The sequence below is a fragment of a genome, unplaced genomic scaffold, assembly GCF_019419815.1.
Source record: "Pyrus x bretschneideri cultivar Hongxiangsu unplaced genomic scaffold, Pyrus_bretschneideri_v1 Contig13, whole genome shotgun sequence".
In the NCBI taxonomy this organism is placed as follows: domain Eukaryota; kingdom Viridiplantae; phylum Streptophyta; class Magnoliopsida; order Rosales; family Rosaceae; genus Pyrus; species Pyrus x bretschneideri.
This window is the reverse complement of record NW_025999424.1, coordinates 2,306,682-2,323,901: the sequence shown is the minus strand read 5'-3', so window position 1 is coordinate 2,323,901 and position 17,220 is coordinate 2,306,682. Positions and strand designations below refer to the sequence as shown.

At 36.7% G+C, this 17,220-nt stretch overlaps 3 protein-coding genes across 6 annotated transcripts; 2 read left to right on the top strand and 1 right to left on the bottom strand.

Moving 5' to 3' along the window:
• Nucleotides 1–277: 277 nt before the first annotated feature.
• Nucleotides 278–1,408, top strand: LOC103928469. The gene has a single exon (XM_018642850.2). It carries the CDS (start codon nt 693–695, stop codon nt 1,194–1,196), a length of 504 nt encoding a protein of 167 aa, XP_018498366.2. The 5' UTR covers nt 278–692; the 3' UTR covers nt 1,197–1,408.
• A 3,985-nt stretch (nt 1,409–5,393) lies between these two features.
• On the top strand, nt 5,394–8,498 carry LOC103928467 (type IV inositol polyphosphate 5-phosphatase 7-like). 3 transcript variants are annotated; one of them, XM_009337512.3, is made up of 8 exons: nt 5,397–5,770; nt 5,916–6,120; nt 6,217–6,307; nt 6,399–6,512; nt 6,601–7,182; nt 7,458–7,721; nt 7,969–8,158; nt 8,270–8,498. In XM_009337512.3, the coding sequence occupies exons 2-8, from the start codon at nt 6,021–6,023 to the stop codon at nt 8,360–8,362; spliced, it is 1,434 nt and encodes a 477-aa protein (XP_009335787.2). In that variant the 5' UTR covers nt 5,397–5,770; nt 5,916–6,020; the 3' UTR covers nt 8,363–8,498. The 3 variants fall into 3 exon arrangements, with proteins under 3 accessions (XP_048434901.1, XP_009335787.2, XP_048434900.1); XM_048578944.1 differs by having other exon boundaries at nt 5,394–6,120; nt 7,969–8,030; XM_048578943.1 differs by having other exon boundaries at nt 5,398–6,055; nt 6,174–6,307.
• LOC103928468 (MAR-binding filament-like protein 1) lies at nt 6,651–10,822 on the bottom strand. 2 transcript variants are annotated; one of them, XM_048578945.1, is made up of 9 exons: nt 10,718–10,822; nt 10,354–10,523; nt 10,205–10,267; nt 10,092–10,111; nt 9,939–9,983; nt 9,636–9,697; nt 9,279–9,415; nt 8,651–9,176; nt 6,651–6,788 (listed from the first exon to the last, which is right to left on the bottom strand). In XM_048578945.1, exons 1-8 carry the CDS (start codon nt 10,788–10,790, stop codon nt 9,171–9,173), a joined length of 576 nt encoding a protein of 191 aa, XP_048434902.1. In that variant the 5' UTR covers nt 10,791–10,822; the 3' UTR covers nt 6,651–6,788; nt 8,651–9,170. The 2 variants fall into 2 exon arrangements, with proteins under 2 accessions (XP_048434902.1, XP_048434903.1); XM_048578946.1 differs by lacking the exons at nt 6,651–6,788; nt 8,651–9,176 and having other exon boundaries at nt 9,583–9,697.
• Between the last annotated feature and the right edge of the window lie 6,398 nt (nt 10,823–17,220).

Here is a 17,220-nt window from a genome sequence, read left to right as displayed (position 1 = left end):
TGCCAAAATCAAGAGAAACATTTGAGGGTAATTGAGGATGTCTTCTATCGTACTTACTCCTCTCATGACCAAGTATCACGTAACATGTGAGATAGAATGATGACCATATACTCTGATTACATGCAAGAATATTTCATGAACCAGCTAGAAGGCTAAATCTAAATAGGATAAATCATCATATCATAACAGGAGTAGGATTCTCTCCAATCTAAATCCCCTCTCTTCCCCACCTCATTCCTTATTGTCATATATTTTTTTTTTTTTTTTTTTTTTGTAAAGAAATCAACACAAGATGTTAACGCAACTTAATCGAAAACATCCAAATAAGAGAAAACTGAAAGAGAAGAAAAATAAGAAAAGAGAGAATTCGGATCCTTCAAATGGTTGCGGTGCAGGTTGCTGATGGGAAGAGTGCAGGGACTGCAGGCTTTAGTGAACTTATGTCTAAATGTCTCCCCTCCCCAAGCAAGCTTAAGACATGTCTCTCTGATCATCACAGCTGGACCCTGAAAAGTGAAGCACAAATCCCACAAAATCCGCTCCTTTTCACATGTATAAACTCGACGCACTAAATTTTTTTTTTTCTTTTTAGATAAATCTCATTCCCTTGGTGTATATAAACCAAAGAGATGATATAACAATTTATACATGTAAAATTTGAAACATCTGAAAAAACCAAACACATCGATCACATGGAGAAGTGGAGAGAGAGTGGGAGAGTAAACACAGTTTTGTTCACAGCAGGAGCAGCTGTGGCAATGGCATGTTTAAAACGTGTTATATTAATGGTGTTTCTCATGGAGCAATGGCGGGCGTCGGTTTTCCTTCTGCTCAACCTCGTTCTCCTAGCCATTGTCTTCACCTCCATTTCGTCCGGGACCTCAAACATTGATCGGAATCGAGATTGCGAAAACGACAATGGCGAAGGGATCAAAAGTAACGAAGGAGGAAAGAAGAGAAGAGAATATCGGTGCCAATCTGCTCCTCAAGTGGTTGAAGAAGTTAAGGAATGTGAGGATGAAATGTGCAAGAGCTCAGCGCGCGGCGGCGGTGAGAGCGAGCAAGAGCGGGATGAAGACGATACGGAGGAGGAGGAGGAGGAGGTTCGGAAGCTGTCGGAGGAGGATTTGAATGAGAGAGTGGAAGCTTTCATCGTTATGTTCCGGCAGCATTTGGTTTCCGATGCAAGAAATTGATTGAGGTTTGAAGGGTTTAGGGTTTCTAAAAATCAGCATTTTGATTTTCAAACCTGTAATCTGTTGAAGTTATTGATCTTGGTTCACTCTTTATTTTTTCATTTTCTTGATCAAAAGTTCCACTCTTTTATCTTGATTAAATTCTTGGATTTACAACATTTGGATAGAGATAAATAAATAAAATGTACAATTTGACACTTATTTTTACTTCTCACACACACTTTGTAAATTTATGTCATTTGATTTTCTTTAATTCATTAGATTCGACAGCTGGAAATTAAGAGTGATGTATAAAGTAAAACGAGGTGTATGAATAGTATTCCCGGAACTTTGTTTGTACCTTTTATATTATAACCTTGTAGAGAGATTTGTGTGTATTCTGATGTACATTCTTATTTTTATCTATGTTTTCACGTGATGAAAACGTTTTCTTATGTAAGAGATCACGTGAGAAGAAATATGGATACAAACCCGAGCCCGCCATATGTGGGTAGCAACATTAACAATTAACAAGGTTCTTTTTCCCACCCAAACAATCTTCCAAACACTTGACAAGGTATTCAATACTATGAAATAAGGTGCTAAATTGGGAGGGCAAAATCGTAATTTGATGCTTAATAATTGGACAACGAAGTAAATGGCACCCAATGAGGGAAGGTTGAGGAGTAAGTAAGCATCTCATTATAGTTCCAACAGGATCCTCTCCGATCCTTTTAAGGTGTGTTTGTTTGCCTTCACTAAATCTTTTTGGATTGGATTGGACTAGTTATTAGTCTAATACCGTGTTTGTCACACATAAATAGATTTAATGAGATTAAACCCGATTCGTCCCGACTCAGTCCTTCGTTAGAAGGTCTTAGCGAGACCCCCAATAAGCACAAGATTGCTAAGATCGTTCATTTCCTCGTCCAGTTGTTCTCCTCACTTCTTTCTTTTGGTCTGGTCAACAGACCTCGCCAGACCACCGCACCGACGACAATGGCGACGATCGTCGACGAGATGTACTTGTTTTCGACTCCGCACTTCTTCAACTTCATAAAGGACAAGAGTGAAGCCGAGTCTGCCATAGAAAGATCTTCACTGCTGGCGGCATGGCCATTCACATCGATTGGAGGAGGGGATGAGGGTGGGTCATCAAAGAAGATAGGTTGGATGAGGAGATGATGGTGGGCTTGCGGCTGGAGGTTTGATTCGGAGATGAAGGATCTCAATTACGCAGAGGTTTGATAGATTGATTCGCTTCTTTCCATTTTTTCCACCAATTTTAATTTTAATTTTTTTTATCTTTTTGATTTAGGGGAAATTTGTTGACATTATGGATTTATTGTTTGGTTTGATTGGAATTGGGCATGTAAATCTTTGGTTTTTTATATAGAAAACGTATGGATTGGATTATGAGTTGATTTGCAATTTCTCCTCCTCTGTATTTTTCAATTTAGGATTTGATTGTAGGTTAGTTAGTATATGACGTTGTTGCATGAAATTGTGTTATTATGATTGTATACGGTCCATTTTTCACTGTTTTCATAATCCCTTTTTTAGTCCAGCACAACACCAAACGCTTCACTAAGTTTGTCTAACTTAGTCTATTTTAAGCCAGTCCAACTTAATCCCAGAAGTTAATCCAGTCCGAGATAGTCCGGTGCAACAAACACACCCTTAGTGAGGATCCTAGAGATTCGTATATCGTGTATGTTCATCGTACATCGTGCAATTAGTTTTTATTAGGTACTGTTTGTATTTAACTTTAAATATAAATATTTAAAATAATTTCTGACCGTACGATGTATTGTCACATCCCTGCCTGGGGGGGACCACTTCCCGAGCTCGCTCCACCACCGTAGCACGATATTGTCCGTTTTGGGCCCCGATCACACCCTCACGATTTTGTTTCTGGGAACTCACACGAGAACTTCCCGATGGATCACCCATCCTGGGAATGCTCTCGCGCGCTACTCGCTTAACTTCGGAGTTTCGATGGAACCCGAAGCCAGTGAGCTCCCAAAAGACCTCGTGCTAGGTAGGGATGAGAATATACATATAAGGATCACTCCCCTAGGCGATGTGGAATGTCACAATCCACCCCCCTCAGGGGCCCGACGTCCTCGTCGGCACACACGCGGCTAGGGTTAGGCTCTGATACCAAATTGTCACATCCTTGCCCGGGGGGGACCACTTCCCGGGCTCGCTCCACCACCGTAGCACGATATTGTCCGTTTTGGGCTCCGATCACACCCTCACGGTTTTGTTTCTGGGAACTCACACGAGAACTTCCCAATGGGTCACCCATCTTGGGAATGCTCTCGCGCGCTACTCGCTTAACTTCAGAGTTCCGATAGAACACGAAGCCAGTGAGCTCCCAAAAGGCCTCGTGCTAGGTAGGGATGAGAATATACATATAAGGATCACTCTCCTGGGCGATGTGGGATATCACATGTACGATGAACGAATATGATTCACAGATCTCCAAAACTCTCACAAAGAGGATCCGGATTCATTATAGTTTGAGGTGGAAGGGTATCTGCAAAGACTGGAATCGCATCTACTTCTCCTGCTAGAATGTCTCAAACCCATAAAAACAACTGGAATTTAATTAATTAATACGTCAAAATCCAGCCTTGGAAGAAAAAGAAAAGAAGGGCATCTATTTCGTTCCATGTAATCCAACAAAAAGATATACCTTGTTTTATTATTATTTTTCTTATGAAAAAAGGGAAATGCATTAGATAGAATGACTCAGTTCCGATATAATGAAAGAGATAGGCGCTTTTCGCCATAAGGAGGGCACTGACTGACCCGTCCCAAATATGAAATCATTAAAATGAAATCCTAATGCTGGTAATTATATCCGCCAACAAGATTGCTGCTCTATAAAATAGACCCAAACAATTATAAAATCGAAAGAAAACGTCCATCACTTCATGTCTTCAATAATACTTTTTAGTCGTCAGAAAAAGACACGCGACCTTTTGTATTTGATATGTTTTCAGTATAATAATACTTTGTACTTTGTGTCTGCATTATTGAACCTCCACAAAAAGAAACCCATAAAAAATAAAAAAATCCAATTTTTTATTTTTTTTATTTTTCTTGCAATTGAGGATAAGTTTGGACCAGATAATATACGACCGGCCTAGGTTAAAGACCACCCTAGATGCTAAGTTAGGTGAAAAAAAAAATGAGAGAATTATTATTAGCACTCTACAAATTTTATTCTACATTCCAAATTTTTTATATTAAAAAAATATATATATTTATGAGAAATGTAGAATAAAATTTTTAGAATGCCAATAATACTTTTCAAAAATGAATTGAACAAAATTGAGGCAAGTTCGACACATTCTTCGAAAATTCTTTGATGGATTGGAGGATACGATGCTTAAAATTGTTTAACCGTTTTTTTTTTTTTTTTTTTTATGAAACGATAAATTTTATTAGATTAGATATCAAATAAATTATGATGGAATTCGAATCAATGCCATCATAAATAAATGTTCAACATCTTTCCACTACTATAATAAATAATCATTTACTTTTAATCATTAAACTTTAATTTTTGTATTTTTTTGTTAAAAATTTAAACGATTAAAAGACCTCAAAATTTTTCTCGAACACCATAAAAAATCTTCGTATATATATTTTGTCATGCTATGTACTTCATGTGCTTGCACAATAAATCCAAACGTACAAGTCGCTAGTGTCATAACTACCATGGGCCACATATCCATGCTCCCACATGGACTGATGGTGAGATGATCTTTCATTAATAGTTTTGTTTTGGGCAATTAATCTTTATTAGGGGTTTCGATAACAACTTATCATATATAAACCAGAGTCCTCAAGCTTAATCCATCGCGAGACGCGCTTCTATCAATGTCTTAACACCTATTTACGTACGAGTTTTAGAAATGTCTTAGCTTATCATATTTTCAAAAAGTCACTTATAAATACGTAGTGCAACGATCGATCAGTAATAAAATTTATATACATTCATCAACGACTGACAAACAACCACGCCTAAGTCCAACAAATGATTAATCAAAGACACTATGAATTGGTTCCTTAGGTTCATTCCATTTAATTAAGGAGTCGAGATCCTCTCTTAATCTGTGTCCGAAGCTCAAGGATAAAAAAATCCGGACCGTTGAAGAGAGAGAAAGAGAGATTCGGACTCATGGCTTGTGTGAAGTGGGCCAGCATAATGAGCTAATGAGGATCACACAATTTAAAATGAGTGATCCAGATCTTAGAAATTCTTTAGCTTCAAACATAAAATTCAGAGAGAATCTCAACTCGTAATTAAGGGGCAACAATGTACAAAGAAAGAGATTCTAGCTTGTTGATTGGACTTGGACCACTAGCCTATAACCTGGCTTTAAATTATTTGATTTGGACATGTAATAAACTCGTCACGTAGAAATCCCACAACACCAACGTGACGAGCACCAACCAAACCAACCCTAATAAACCAACCAAATGATAGAATCACTGTGAGGCCAATATCTTCCTTCATTGCCATATTAATCCCCCATTAGTTATCCTAATTCCAACCCACCTTTTACTTCACCCGCACGGTATGTTTTCTCTCCTTTGTTTGCCGCCGGATCTGTATTTTCCCTCGGCTTCTTGTGCTTGTCTGTTTCTACGCTTTCAAATCCTTGCGAATACGGGTTACACGATGATCTTACAGCTAAATCCGCGTTTTGTTTTCGTGTCCAGAGCAATGCGACTTGAAGCCGCCATGGTAGGAGGGGAACAGCTTTCATCTGATCAGCGAGGTGCAGGAACAGCTTGCATGGACAACGAAAGACGGGATAGTTAGGGATGGACGGAGAGAATCATAAATCGAGGAGAAGAAGGTTTACAAAGTGGTTCAAGAGAAAGCATAAGAGAGCTGACCCCTATCAACTGAGTCAAGTTTCAGGTTTTGTTTCTTCTATCTATGCATCTGATATCGACTTCTTGTTTCTTCCACAGCATAAGTTCAATCCGAACTGAAGTTTACTGAACTTTTCTTCAGATGGGGGTAAAGATGAAAGCGGAGATTACTTGGATGATATTCTCTTTCAGTCCGTGGAGATGGATCCACGCACGTCAACTGGCGAGCTGAGGTAATTTTTCGATTTATGGAAGAAACAAAGCAACGAGAAAATGTATGATCTTCATAGTACTCCGTCTGATAACCATTTTCGTTTGTTTTAGAATATTTGTGGGAACTTGGAATGTCGCGGGAAGGTCTCCAGTAGGGAGCTTGGCAGTAGATTTGGATGAGTGGCTGAATCTTAAGGATGATGCGGCAGACATGTATGTTCTCGGGTATGTTACATAAATTTCGAGCTCAACACTACTTATAGTTTCAGGATATCACAAGCTAGAATATCAAAACTAGTATTTTTGCTTGCAGATTTCAGGAGATCGTACCTTTGAAGGCCCGAAATGTGATAGGAGCGGAAGACCCAACCGAAGCAAGAAACTGGAACCTGCTGATAGGAAAAGCTCTCAACAAAAAACTCGGGTGCCCTTGGTTGACGCCCATTGTGAATCCAATTTCAAGTGAGAACTACCACTACGTGCAAGCTTCTGAACCCGAACCTGAAATCACGAGAGAGCAATCAAGAACTGAACATGAAAAGCCAGAGAGTGTGAGTAAGTACAAGCTGATGGCAAGCAAGAAGATGGTTGGAGTCTTCATTACTGTATGGATGAAAAGTGAATTGGTCAAAAAATATAAAATTTCAAATGTTAAAGTTTGTTCCGTGGCCTGCGGCATCATGGGTTATTTGGGAAACAAAGGCTCGGTTTCAGTTAGCATGACGATTGAAGGAACTAGATTTTGCTTCGTTGTAGCCCATCTAGCTTCTGGTGAGAAGAAAGGAGATGAAGGCAGAAGGAATCATCAAGTCACAGAGATTTTCAAGCGAACTTCTTTCCCTCGATCCCCTTCAGACAACGATATTCCTCATCCTCTCACCATCTTAGGACACGAGTAGGTGTTCCTCATCCTAAAACTGACAATGATAGAAGGACAAATTTGACAACTAGTATTTCAAATTTTTTTGCTTTAATATAATTATATTATATACCGAGCAAGATTTGGTGCTCAAAGTAATCGAAATTCGATAATCACCGGAGTAAGTAAAAAATAAACCAGATTTCAAAACCAATAAGGTATCTGGCTGACCCAATTAACTTCATGAGTCAAAATTATCGAAGAATGGAAGAAGTCATCCTTAACAAGGTAATTTTTCTGTTGTGAAACAGTCAGATTTTTTGGTTCGGGGATCTAAACTATAGGCTATACTTGGAGGACAATTCAGCCAGGCAGCTGATAAGGAAACTAGACTGGAGAGCGTTGCAAGAGTTTGATCAGCTTCGTATGGAACGAGAATATGGTGGGGTATTTCAGGGTTGGATGGAGGGAGCTTTAGAATTTGCACCAACCTATAAGTATTCTTCATCAAACTGCAATCGCTATTCAGGTGGGCTTCCAAGCAGATCAGGAGAGAAGCAAAGGACTCCAGCATGGTAAGAACCACCACCATGCTACTAGATGTTTAGCTCTCACAGATAAATGTGGCCACAACACAATAGACCAGCGATAGCTTTACCATAGAGATTCATGAGGACCTACCCTGGACAAGGTTCTAAGAGATAGGCACAGACTAAGTTGTCTACCCCCGATAGGCCTCCCACGAGCCTTGATCTACAAACAGCTTAACTTTCTTTCTTCTGCTACATAAATACTAAAGAGGTAATTTGATTATGGTGGCAGGTGCGATAGAATTATGTGGTATGGAAAAGGAGTGACGCAGCTCTCTTATTTCCGTAGTGAAAGTAAGTTCTCTGACCATCGCCCTGTCTCTGCCCTATTCTCAACACAGGTAGACGTACTGCAATCTACTAATCCAAGAATGGTTTCAATGCATACTATTCTTCCCGTCATACCAACTCTTAAAGAAATAGTAAGTTCTAACAGTGCCAAGTATCAGTACACTATAGTCACGTTCAATTTGAGTTTTATAAGGAGATGAAGCTTTTGTTGTTGAGTAATGAGAATAAATTTACTGATGCAGGTACAGAGAGACCGTGACGAAGAGGCCAGGTCTACATTATTATCAATGATCTTAAAGGATATAGAAGAATCACCAGCAGGAAATGCAAGTTGAATAGAACAAATAGATGACAGCGGTTGCAGCTAGCGTTTAGCAAGTTGTGTTCTTCGATGCATGCTCTCAAATGTTTATAGAAATGAGCTGAAATAATATATGGAAAGGTTTAAAATGCAAATTCAGCAGTACGCAACCTTAACAAAGTCAGAGACAAACTGCGGTCACTGATAAATTGTGTAGGAGTGCCATAGATTTATAGTTCTTCAAGTTCTCATTTGCAGTAAATTACGTGTTAGGTTAAACGAACATATAAAGTGTAGTTATGTGAAGTATATCATTACTTACAAAATGTTAATTTGCCTCACTTGACTGAATCAATCCACCCAGGACCTCCACGTTTTCAAAATGACAACTGGGACAGACACATCTGCTCTGCTTGTTTTCAAAATGACAACGGTAGCACGGATCTGTTCCAATTCTGAAGTCTGCTTGTTTCCCGTCAGAGGCAAAACATATGTAGGTCATGCTCACAAATATGGCATTTAGCGCAAAACTAGACCTTAAAATCCAACATAGCAATTGAATTCTAGACTAACTAAAACAGGCATTCACTTAGGAAGAAAGCTGTCCAAGAAGCTTGTACAAATAGCCGATGTGGATTTCGGTTGCATTCAATTATGGCAGTTTTCAAGACGATGAAAAATTCAAGTAGCCAACTGTTCTTATGATTGTGCTTAAGCATTGAACAATTTCAGCAACCAATGTATTCTTGAAAAGGATATCTTGTCAAATCACGCACTTCATTCGTTGTTTTGAACGTCTCCTCCGTTAAGAACACCTTCCTTTCACAAGCACTCAGCGCCTGCTAGACCTGCAGAGGCAGAAGTGCCATACAATCCAATTACTTAAGCTAAGCTTTTATCAAACTGTAAAGTTATCCATTTGTAATGTTTCAAAGATCGATTTTTTTCACCTGCTTTTGAGTATTCTGTTCAGCTTCGTATTCTTCTTCCGCTTTGGCTGTCTGAGACACCACACCAGCAAGCATATCCTCAAGTTCTCTTAAATCACCTTCAGTAACCTCCTCCTTTCCTAGCTTGGGATCTTCTTCTGAAATAAAAATTGCAATTTCCTTCAGTTTCTACCCACACTACATTATGGGATCATTTTGTTCCAATTGTGAGAGATTTCTTTTGAAGAGTAACGAGAGATGGAGGATTTTAATCCATAACAAAAAGAAAATTCAACAAATGAATTAGAATAAGATGGAACAGCACATGTTACAAGATCAATTCTTCTGGTTAATGGCTAAACGTACACAGGCCATCACCTTCTGCACTTCCACTGTACTCTTCCTCATGAATATGGCCAGCAATTGACTCTTGGAACCTCCTGCATTCACAAATGCGAAAGTCGACTATAATGGGGCACCAGAAATACATCACGCATTCCAAATTATTTGTGAACTTCTGAAGAACTGCAGCTTCGTCGATCAATTCATAAAATGTGAAAACTGATCAAAGCAAAATTCAGTTAACTGTCTGTCAAGATTATAAAAATGCCTCCTCTTCTCCGTTACATGCATAAAATGTAGCATACAAGTACAACATTTTTCTTCTAAAATGATGCTAACCTTATCTTAATGTTGATCTCAATCATTTCACTTATAAACTCGTCTCTGCATAAACAATTACTGAAAGTAATTAATAGGAAAGCAATTAGATTTTCGAAAAGAAATGGAGCTGTGGAATTTAATCAAAAAACAATTGAGATGAAAATTTCATACCGAGAAGCAGCCTGTTTGTTCTTTTGCAAGATCCAAGCACAATAATAACATAATGAGGATCAGTAACCAAACATTTTAGCTAACTAATTATAAGAAACTGAAATTCCAAATACCTTGAGAGCTTCGACTTCAGATCCAACGGCGGAAATCTCTTCTTGTGTATGAGAAATCCTCGACTGAATTTGAAAAATCAGATTAAAACCTAATCACATTAAGAACAAAATCACTCAATTCAAAAAATGCATAAAAATAACGAACAAACCTCCAGCGTTTGAATTGCTGCTTCGTTCATCGCCAATTCAACTTCGTAGCCTTTGATCTCTTGCTCGGTGTATTCCTTGGCGCGCTTCGCTTCTTCGAGCTCTGCATTTGCAACTTCCAGCTCGGATCCGAGCTCGCCGATTCTCTTCCTCAGACTTACCACTCTTCGCTCTGGATTTCTCAAACATTAAAGTTCTTCAGTTCAATTTCTAGCTAAATTTAGTGAAATCAAAGAATCGGAACTCTATTTGCTCGTTTCTCGAGAAAATTGATTTTTCAAATTTTACCTTTCATGTACATTTTCTTGGGAACCAAACAGAGTAGCGAATGCAGAACGGGAAAAGGTGTGTAGGTAAGAACTATACCTCCGTGCGACTTTTCGGATGCGAAATCGTGAATTAAGTTTAGGAGCTGCTTCCGAGCGTCGCTTCCCGCCATGACTTGTGTGCTTCTGTTTCGCGCTTCTTCGTACTCAAACAGTCCCAGATCATCACTCTCAACAGCGATTTTTTTTCTTATGTGCGAGATCGTAAATTCAAATTGGTCTTTCAAAGCCCAAGAGTAGGCCCATTACCCTTTTATTAAAGGGAGTTTTAACGAAACATTTCCGGTACCGTTCACTTTTAACGAAAATGATATTTTTATTCTAAAAAGTCACTCATGGTACTGTTTACTTACAACACTTTTTGTCATTTTAATTAAAACTCAAAGTTTTTAAGCTATTTTCATTAGTTTTTTTTTTATTTAAATTTTGATGGTCAGAACCAAGAAAGGCCCACTACCAGCACTAGGAAAAAGAGTTCGTATTTGACCTTTAATAAAGGTGCATTTGCGAGTTGGATAATGCTATGAGACCGAATTCTTAAATCAAATTTGCAAACCATCTGATGTGTCATCAATAGGAAATATAATCACATTAATCAACACTTAAGTAATAATTCAATCATCAACATCCACATGATTTGATTTGCAAAATTTAGTTTAGAAATTTGGTCTCCCTAGCATTACCCCTTGCGAATTTAAGTGCTTATGTGCGTTTACTCATTTATTCGAGGTTTTATGCTTTGAATGTCCACGAAAGGACCATGTGCGGTAGTGTTTTAGTTATGGACATAATGGGTACATGTGCTTCTAACAAACACCTGGCATACGTTGAGTCTTTAGATGTGCGGTTTTTTTTCTTTTGAAGGAGGATTGGTGCCTTGCACATTGACGAAAAGTTAATCTTGCCTAATACTTGTGTAAAAAAACAAAAAAAAATTAAAAAAATCATCACTTCATCTCTGTATCTACGCGACTAGATTACCACCTATGAGTCCAATATGGAGTGATTAAAAGTTGAGTTGATCTCTGCTTAGTAATGTCATGATAAGCCGACAACAATACCTATATGGTACCGTCCGGTTGCATCCCATTTGGACTGAAATGGAAGGTGACCAAGCCTAAGTGGCGGTAGGAGAGAATCAGCCTTACAATAAAAGTGGTGACACAACACATATATCGCAGTTATGTAACAGTTTTTTTTTTTTTTTTTTTTTTTATATTTTTTTATTTATGTGGTGGGTGGATGGAGGTGAGAGATTGCTGGTTGATTGTTTGATACGGAGAAATAGAGCCAATATGATTCTCTTCGGATTCTTTTGGTAAGGATCTTAAAGATTCATGAATCGTATCCGTTCATCGTATATCATGCGATCAGTTTTTATCAGATACTATTTAAGTTTAATTTTAAATAAAAATATTTAAAATAATTTCTGATTGTACGATATATGATGAATAGATACAATTCACAAATTCCTAAAATCCTTGTAAAGAGAATCTTAGCAAAGATACAGATTCGAAATAGAGAGATGTTCCTGCAGAAAAAGCTGTTGCGAGGTCATGTTGGACGGCCAGCGGATGTCGGCACATAACTGTCATGGTACTATTTTTATCCACTTTTGATGGTTTATACTAACAGGAAGCATATAATTTCAACATCGGAAATGCAAAGGTATTATTGATATATATTTGGACTTCTTGGAGAAGTGGAGATTTCACTATAAATATTAGTAATATGAAAAGTATCATAACTACTTGTAAATATATAAATTTTGAATTTTCAAACTTAATATGTAAATAATACAAATTGAATGATGTGAAACATATGTAGCAGATGAGTTTCACTCATAGAAGTAGTTTAACTATTTATAAGTACATGCAAGGTTTCTTTTTTTTTTCTCAATGTGGGATTCAATCTCTACAATGTTTCCCTCCAAACAAAAAGTATTTTTCCTTTGTGCATGCTTTTTTTTATTCATCTCATATATAAATATATATATATATATTGTTAAAATATCTTACGTCAGGTAGAGATAGAGGAGAGGAAGAGTTAAAATATTTTAACCTCACTTCATCTAATATGGAGATTTTTTGTGATAAAACTCCCACTGGTCAAACTGTGCAGGTGATAATTACAAGTTGAGAACAATATTAGTGTTACTAGGCATTTGGGCCGTCTCTCTAATAATTTGGCAAGTTGAAAATAAAAGGTTTATGGCAAATTCAAAATTGTCTAATAATCTCTTCGACACCTTACCTTCTTTTTTTTTTTCTTAAGGAGTTATTTATAAAATTAAAAGGAGCGGTACTAGGAAATAAATTAAAACAATCATTTGTCCACAAAACAAGGAAATCTAGACCATACCAAATCAAATTATATCAAATCTCTAATTAAATCAAACCATATCAAACCCCTAATTAAAACAAATCTCTAAAATACTTTCTTTTATATTTTTTAGCACTCCCCTTTAAACTCTTGATTTATGAGTTCACTGAGAATAAATCAAATCTAATTTGAAACTTTATAAATTCAACACCTCCTCACACAAGGCCACGTATTAAGTGAGCCACACAGTCACGAAATCTTCACTGATATTTTGAAACAAAATGCCAATCGTTTAGAACGTTCAACAAATCGCAATCCACCTTAACTAAAGTCTCTTTTCGAATGTTCAGCTGGAACTAGCGCCAATCTTTTGAAAAGCCCAACTATAACAAATGCCTCTTTTCAAAAGGGCGACTAACAAATCATATCCTCGGAACTAACGCCTCTTTTCGAAAACTCAACTAAAACTAACACCAAATCTTTTTGAAAGACCAACCAAGCCAAACCAAATCATATCAAATCCCTTAATTAAACCAAATCATATCAAATTTCTAATTAATTTTTTTTTTAAATACTTTCCTTTGTATTTTCCAACATTCCTCCTCAAACTCATGATTTATGAGTTTGCCAAGAAGAAATCAAAATCTAATTTGAAACTTCATAAATTCAACATATGCATGGTCAGTGTGCAAAAATACCACATTTTATTCGGTGGAGGGGAAGAAGATGATCGGTTTTTTTTTTCTCTCTCTTTTTTTTTTTTTTAAGTTTTCATTTATATAAAACAAAATAAAAAATATTTTTTATTACTAAATATTTTAAGATGGTAATATTTAATTATTGTGGGATTTAGTTATGTGTCACGTTAGCACATAACAAAAATTTTAACAAAATTATGATGGAATGACCACATTGATTTGCGACACCAATTTTCAGGAACTACATTAATCGATTTTTAATTTCAGATACCATCTTAATAAAATGAGTCAATTTCAGAGAGACTATTTGTGACTAAAAAAAACCTTATAATTTACTAATTAATTAATTGGATTATTGGTGGAGTGGATGATCATTAACAAAATTATGATCATCAAATGTTTGACAATAATTAATGTCACTTTCAGCCGCTCATCAGTATGACATCAACAATCAAAATTATTAGAGGATTGATAAACCATCTCCCTTTCTCTATCACTCGTGCAAAAACAAGGATCTAGATTCTCCCCCCTTCCATTTTTTCCTCTCCTCTCTTTTCTCTTATTTAAACACTCAAAATTAAGAAACTTATTTTACCTTCTCTGATAAGAGAAAAAAGAAGAAGATAAAATTGAGAGGAGGGAAGAAAATTCAACTCCCAACAACAAGAACAATTTGAGTGAGCTGGGCAATCATGGAAGTAAATGATGACTGGAATTCCAAGTTATCAAAACTTGCATTAGTTGGTTATAACAGGAACCCCAGTAGGGCAAATGGGATTAAAAAAATAGAACTCCAGTTAGGAATTTCAGTTTTCATATTCCTTGATGTGAAGTGTTTGTAATTTGGCTGGCAAATTAAGGTAGATATTTTTTCACGTATTGATTCTCTGGTGAAGTTGAATTTCTAGGGGAATAATTATGACAAAGGCACTTGTTTTCGATTTTATTTTGGTCATGTTAAATTTGTTTACAATAATTACATTTATTTGGTATAATCATCATTTTTAAGAGTCCGATGGTGATTGTATTAATTACGTATATTCACATAAATTATATCTGATAGTTAGATGAAAATTATATTAAGGAGAAATTAGGTTCCCATCTTTCTTTTTGCTACTCCATTAATTAAAATCTTATTCATTTTCAATTTTTTATCAATGTCCTTAAATTTTAATAAACGTCATTAATTATTTCAATAATAAAATATTTTTTATTTCTAAATATATTCATTTCTAATGTTATATTTGGTATGACACACCCCAACCGGAGTCGAGGCATGTTGGCCATCACGTGAGGGTGACGTAGCCACGTGCGCAACAGAAGTGATAATAATAGAAAAACACTTCTAAATAAAAACCAAAACTAAACCTACTTAAACTAGAGATAAAATATAAGCGTGTGAAAGTGATCAAGTATAAGATACACACATATGAGAGCATAGGTAAGCGAAAGTGCAATCGAACCAACTACTAATTATACAAATAGGGAGAAGGTCCCTACTTATTTATGGAGACGTCATAACTGCCGTGAAGTCCTCGTGAGCCACCAAGGATGATCAGCTACCTAGAACCTGGAAGGGTGCAAAACAGAAGGGTGAGTGGGCAAAAACAAAGCATTTGAAAACGTATTTATCTTTTCTGAAAATAATAACCCCTCTCTGTAAAACCCATATAGTTTCCAGAAAATAATACTACATAGGTATGGAAACCAATACACAAGATCAGCGCAAAACTGAAGTATGTCATGTCATAATATCTCAGCAATAATAAATGTAAGCCAGGTGTGAAACCAATATAAAGTCACCTAACGTGACTTGTACGACTAGATTTACAGCTCATTAATCTAGGCTAGCACACGAGTCGGAGTCACCTAACCTGTACGACAGACTGGGTATAAATACTTACGCTCAAGTGCTACAATCATGTGAAGGTTGTGTGATATATCCCAGGTCACCTACGAGTCGAAACCACCTATTATGATCTGTACAACAGGCTGGCACCACACTTGGATCCAAGGTAAGCGTGCGGTGCGGGAGATGAACAATCACTTGAAGGCTGGCCCTAACCCCAGACAGGAGCACTAATACTGGGGTACAACCATAATGAGCTCTCAACAAATGTATGTACACCAATGCAATACAACCCATTCAATTACATGAAGCTTACCTGAGCCTCCATAACATCAAACAATATAACTCTCATTTTATAACAATGCAACACTTAAAATGCAACTCATATACGACATGGAATTCAAAGCATAAATCATTTTAAAAGAAACGTTCTAGAAACCATAATATATATATATATATATATATATATAAAACAAATGCCCACTCACTGATAAGTAGCAAGATCATAGCCCCCTAACCTCGCTTGTCCACGTTCGTCCTCGGGATATGTCTCACCTATATGCGAAATAACTAATTTAACATTAATTCAATAGCACAAAAACAAAACTTAGGTTGAATTTCTAATACGTTGCTCAAATGGGGTGTTTGAATATACCAACGTGATCTACTCAACACCACGAACACTCCCATATTTTTAGAATAATTTTTGGACATCACACGCGCCTTCACGAGCTGGCTAAGGCACAGCCACACATGTCGGGCGCACGCAGGCACGTGCTTGGCACACCAACGGAACCTCTAACGGCGTTACGGAATATTCCGTTAAAATAGTATAATATTCCGTTACAATTACTTGACGCTGTTAGAATATTCTGTTAAAATTAACAAAATATGCTCATTCTCCGATGACTAGCCGAAGTCCGCCGCCGACCGCCGTCTGGTTTGTCGGTTTTTGGAAAATTTTCAAAGTTCAATATCTTCTTCATTTCTCAACCAAAATTCATGAAATTTATACGAATTCGAAGCTCTTGAAGAGTAGAACACAACCATACATAGTAGAGGGAGAAAGAGTTATGTTAAGTGGGCCAAAGAAAAGTGAAATCAAACCCAAAATCTAATTGGGCCTAATAAAGTATGAATTAAGGTGATTGGTGAACAAAAATATATATAATCCACCCTAAAATATAATTCTACCCATTCTCGTTCTTGAATCTCTCAACTTTTTTGTTAGAAACTGATTCGACCCTAACTCGCGTCAACGCGCTCGTGACACCGAGTACGATTTAATTATGATGGAGAGAGAAAATAATTTAAAACTAGATATGTACATCCACATCACTAAGCCAACGAGGGCATATTCGTCACTTTACACACTCGGGGAGAAAATGTATGTATTAATTTGGGATGGGTCGTCACATGGTATATTTATATTTATGGCTAAAGTTTTTGTCATATATTTTTATTTTTAGTTTGTACCCATTTTTAATTTGCAACCCTTTTTCATTTGTACCAATTTTTTTTTTCAGTTTTAAATTGTACTCATATATTAATTTCTTTTTGTGCTCATATTTTTTAAAGTTTTATTTGTATTTGTACCCATATTTTTTAATTTATTTGTGCCCATTTTTAATTTTGCTAAATGTACCCATGCTAATTATATGTATTTATTTTAAA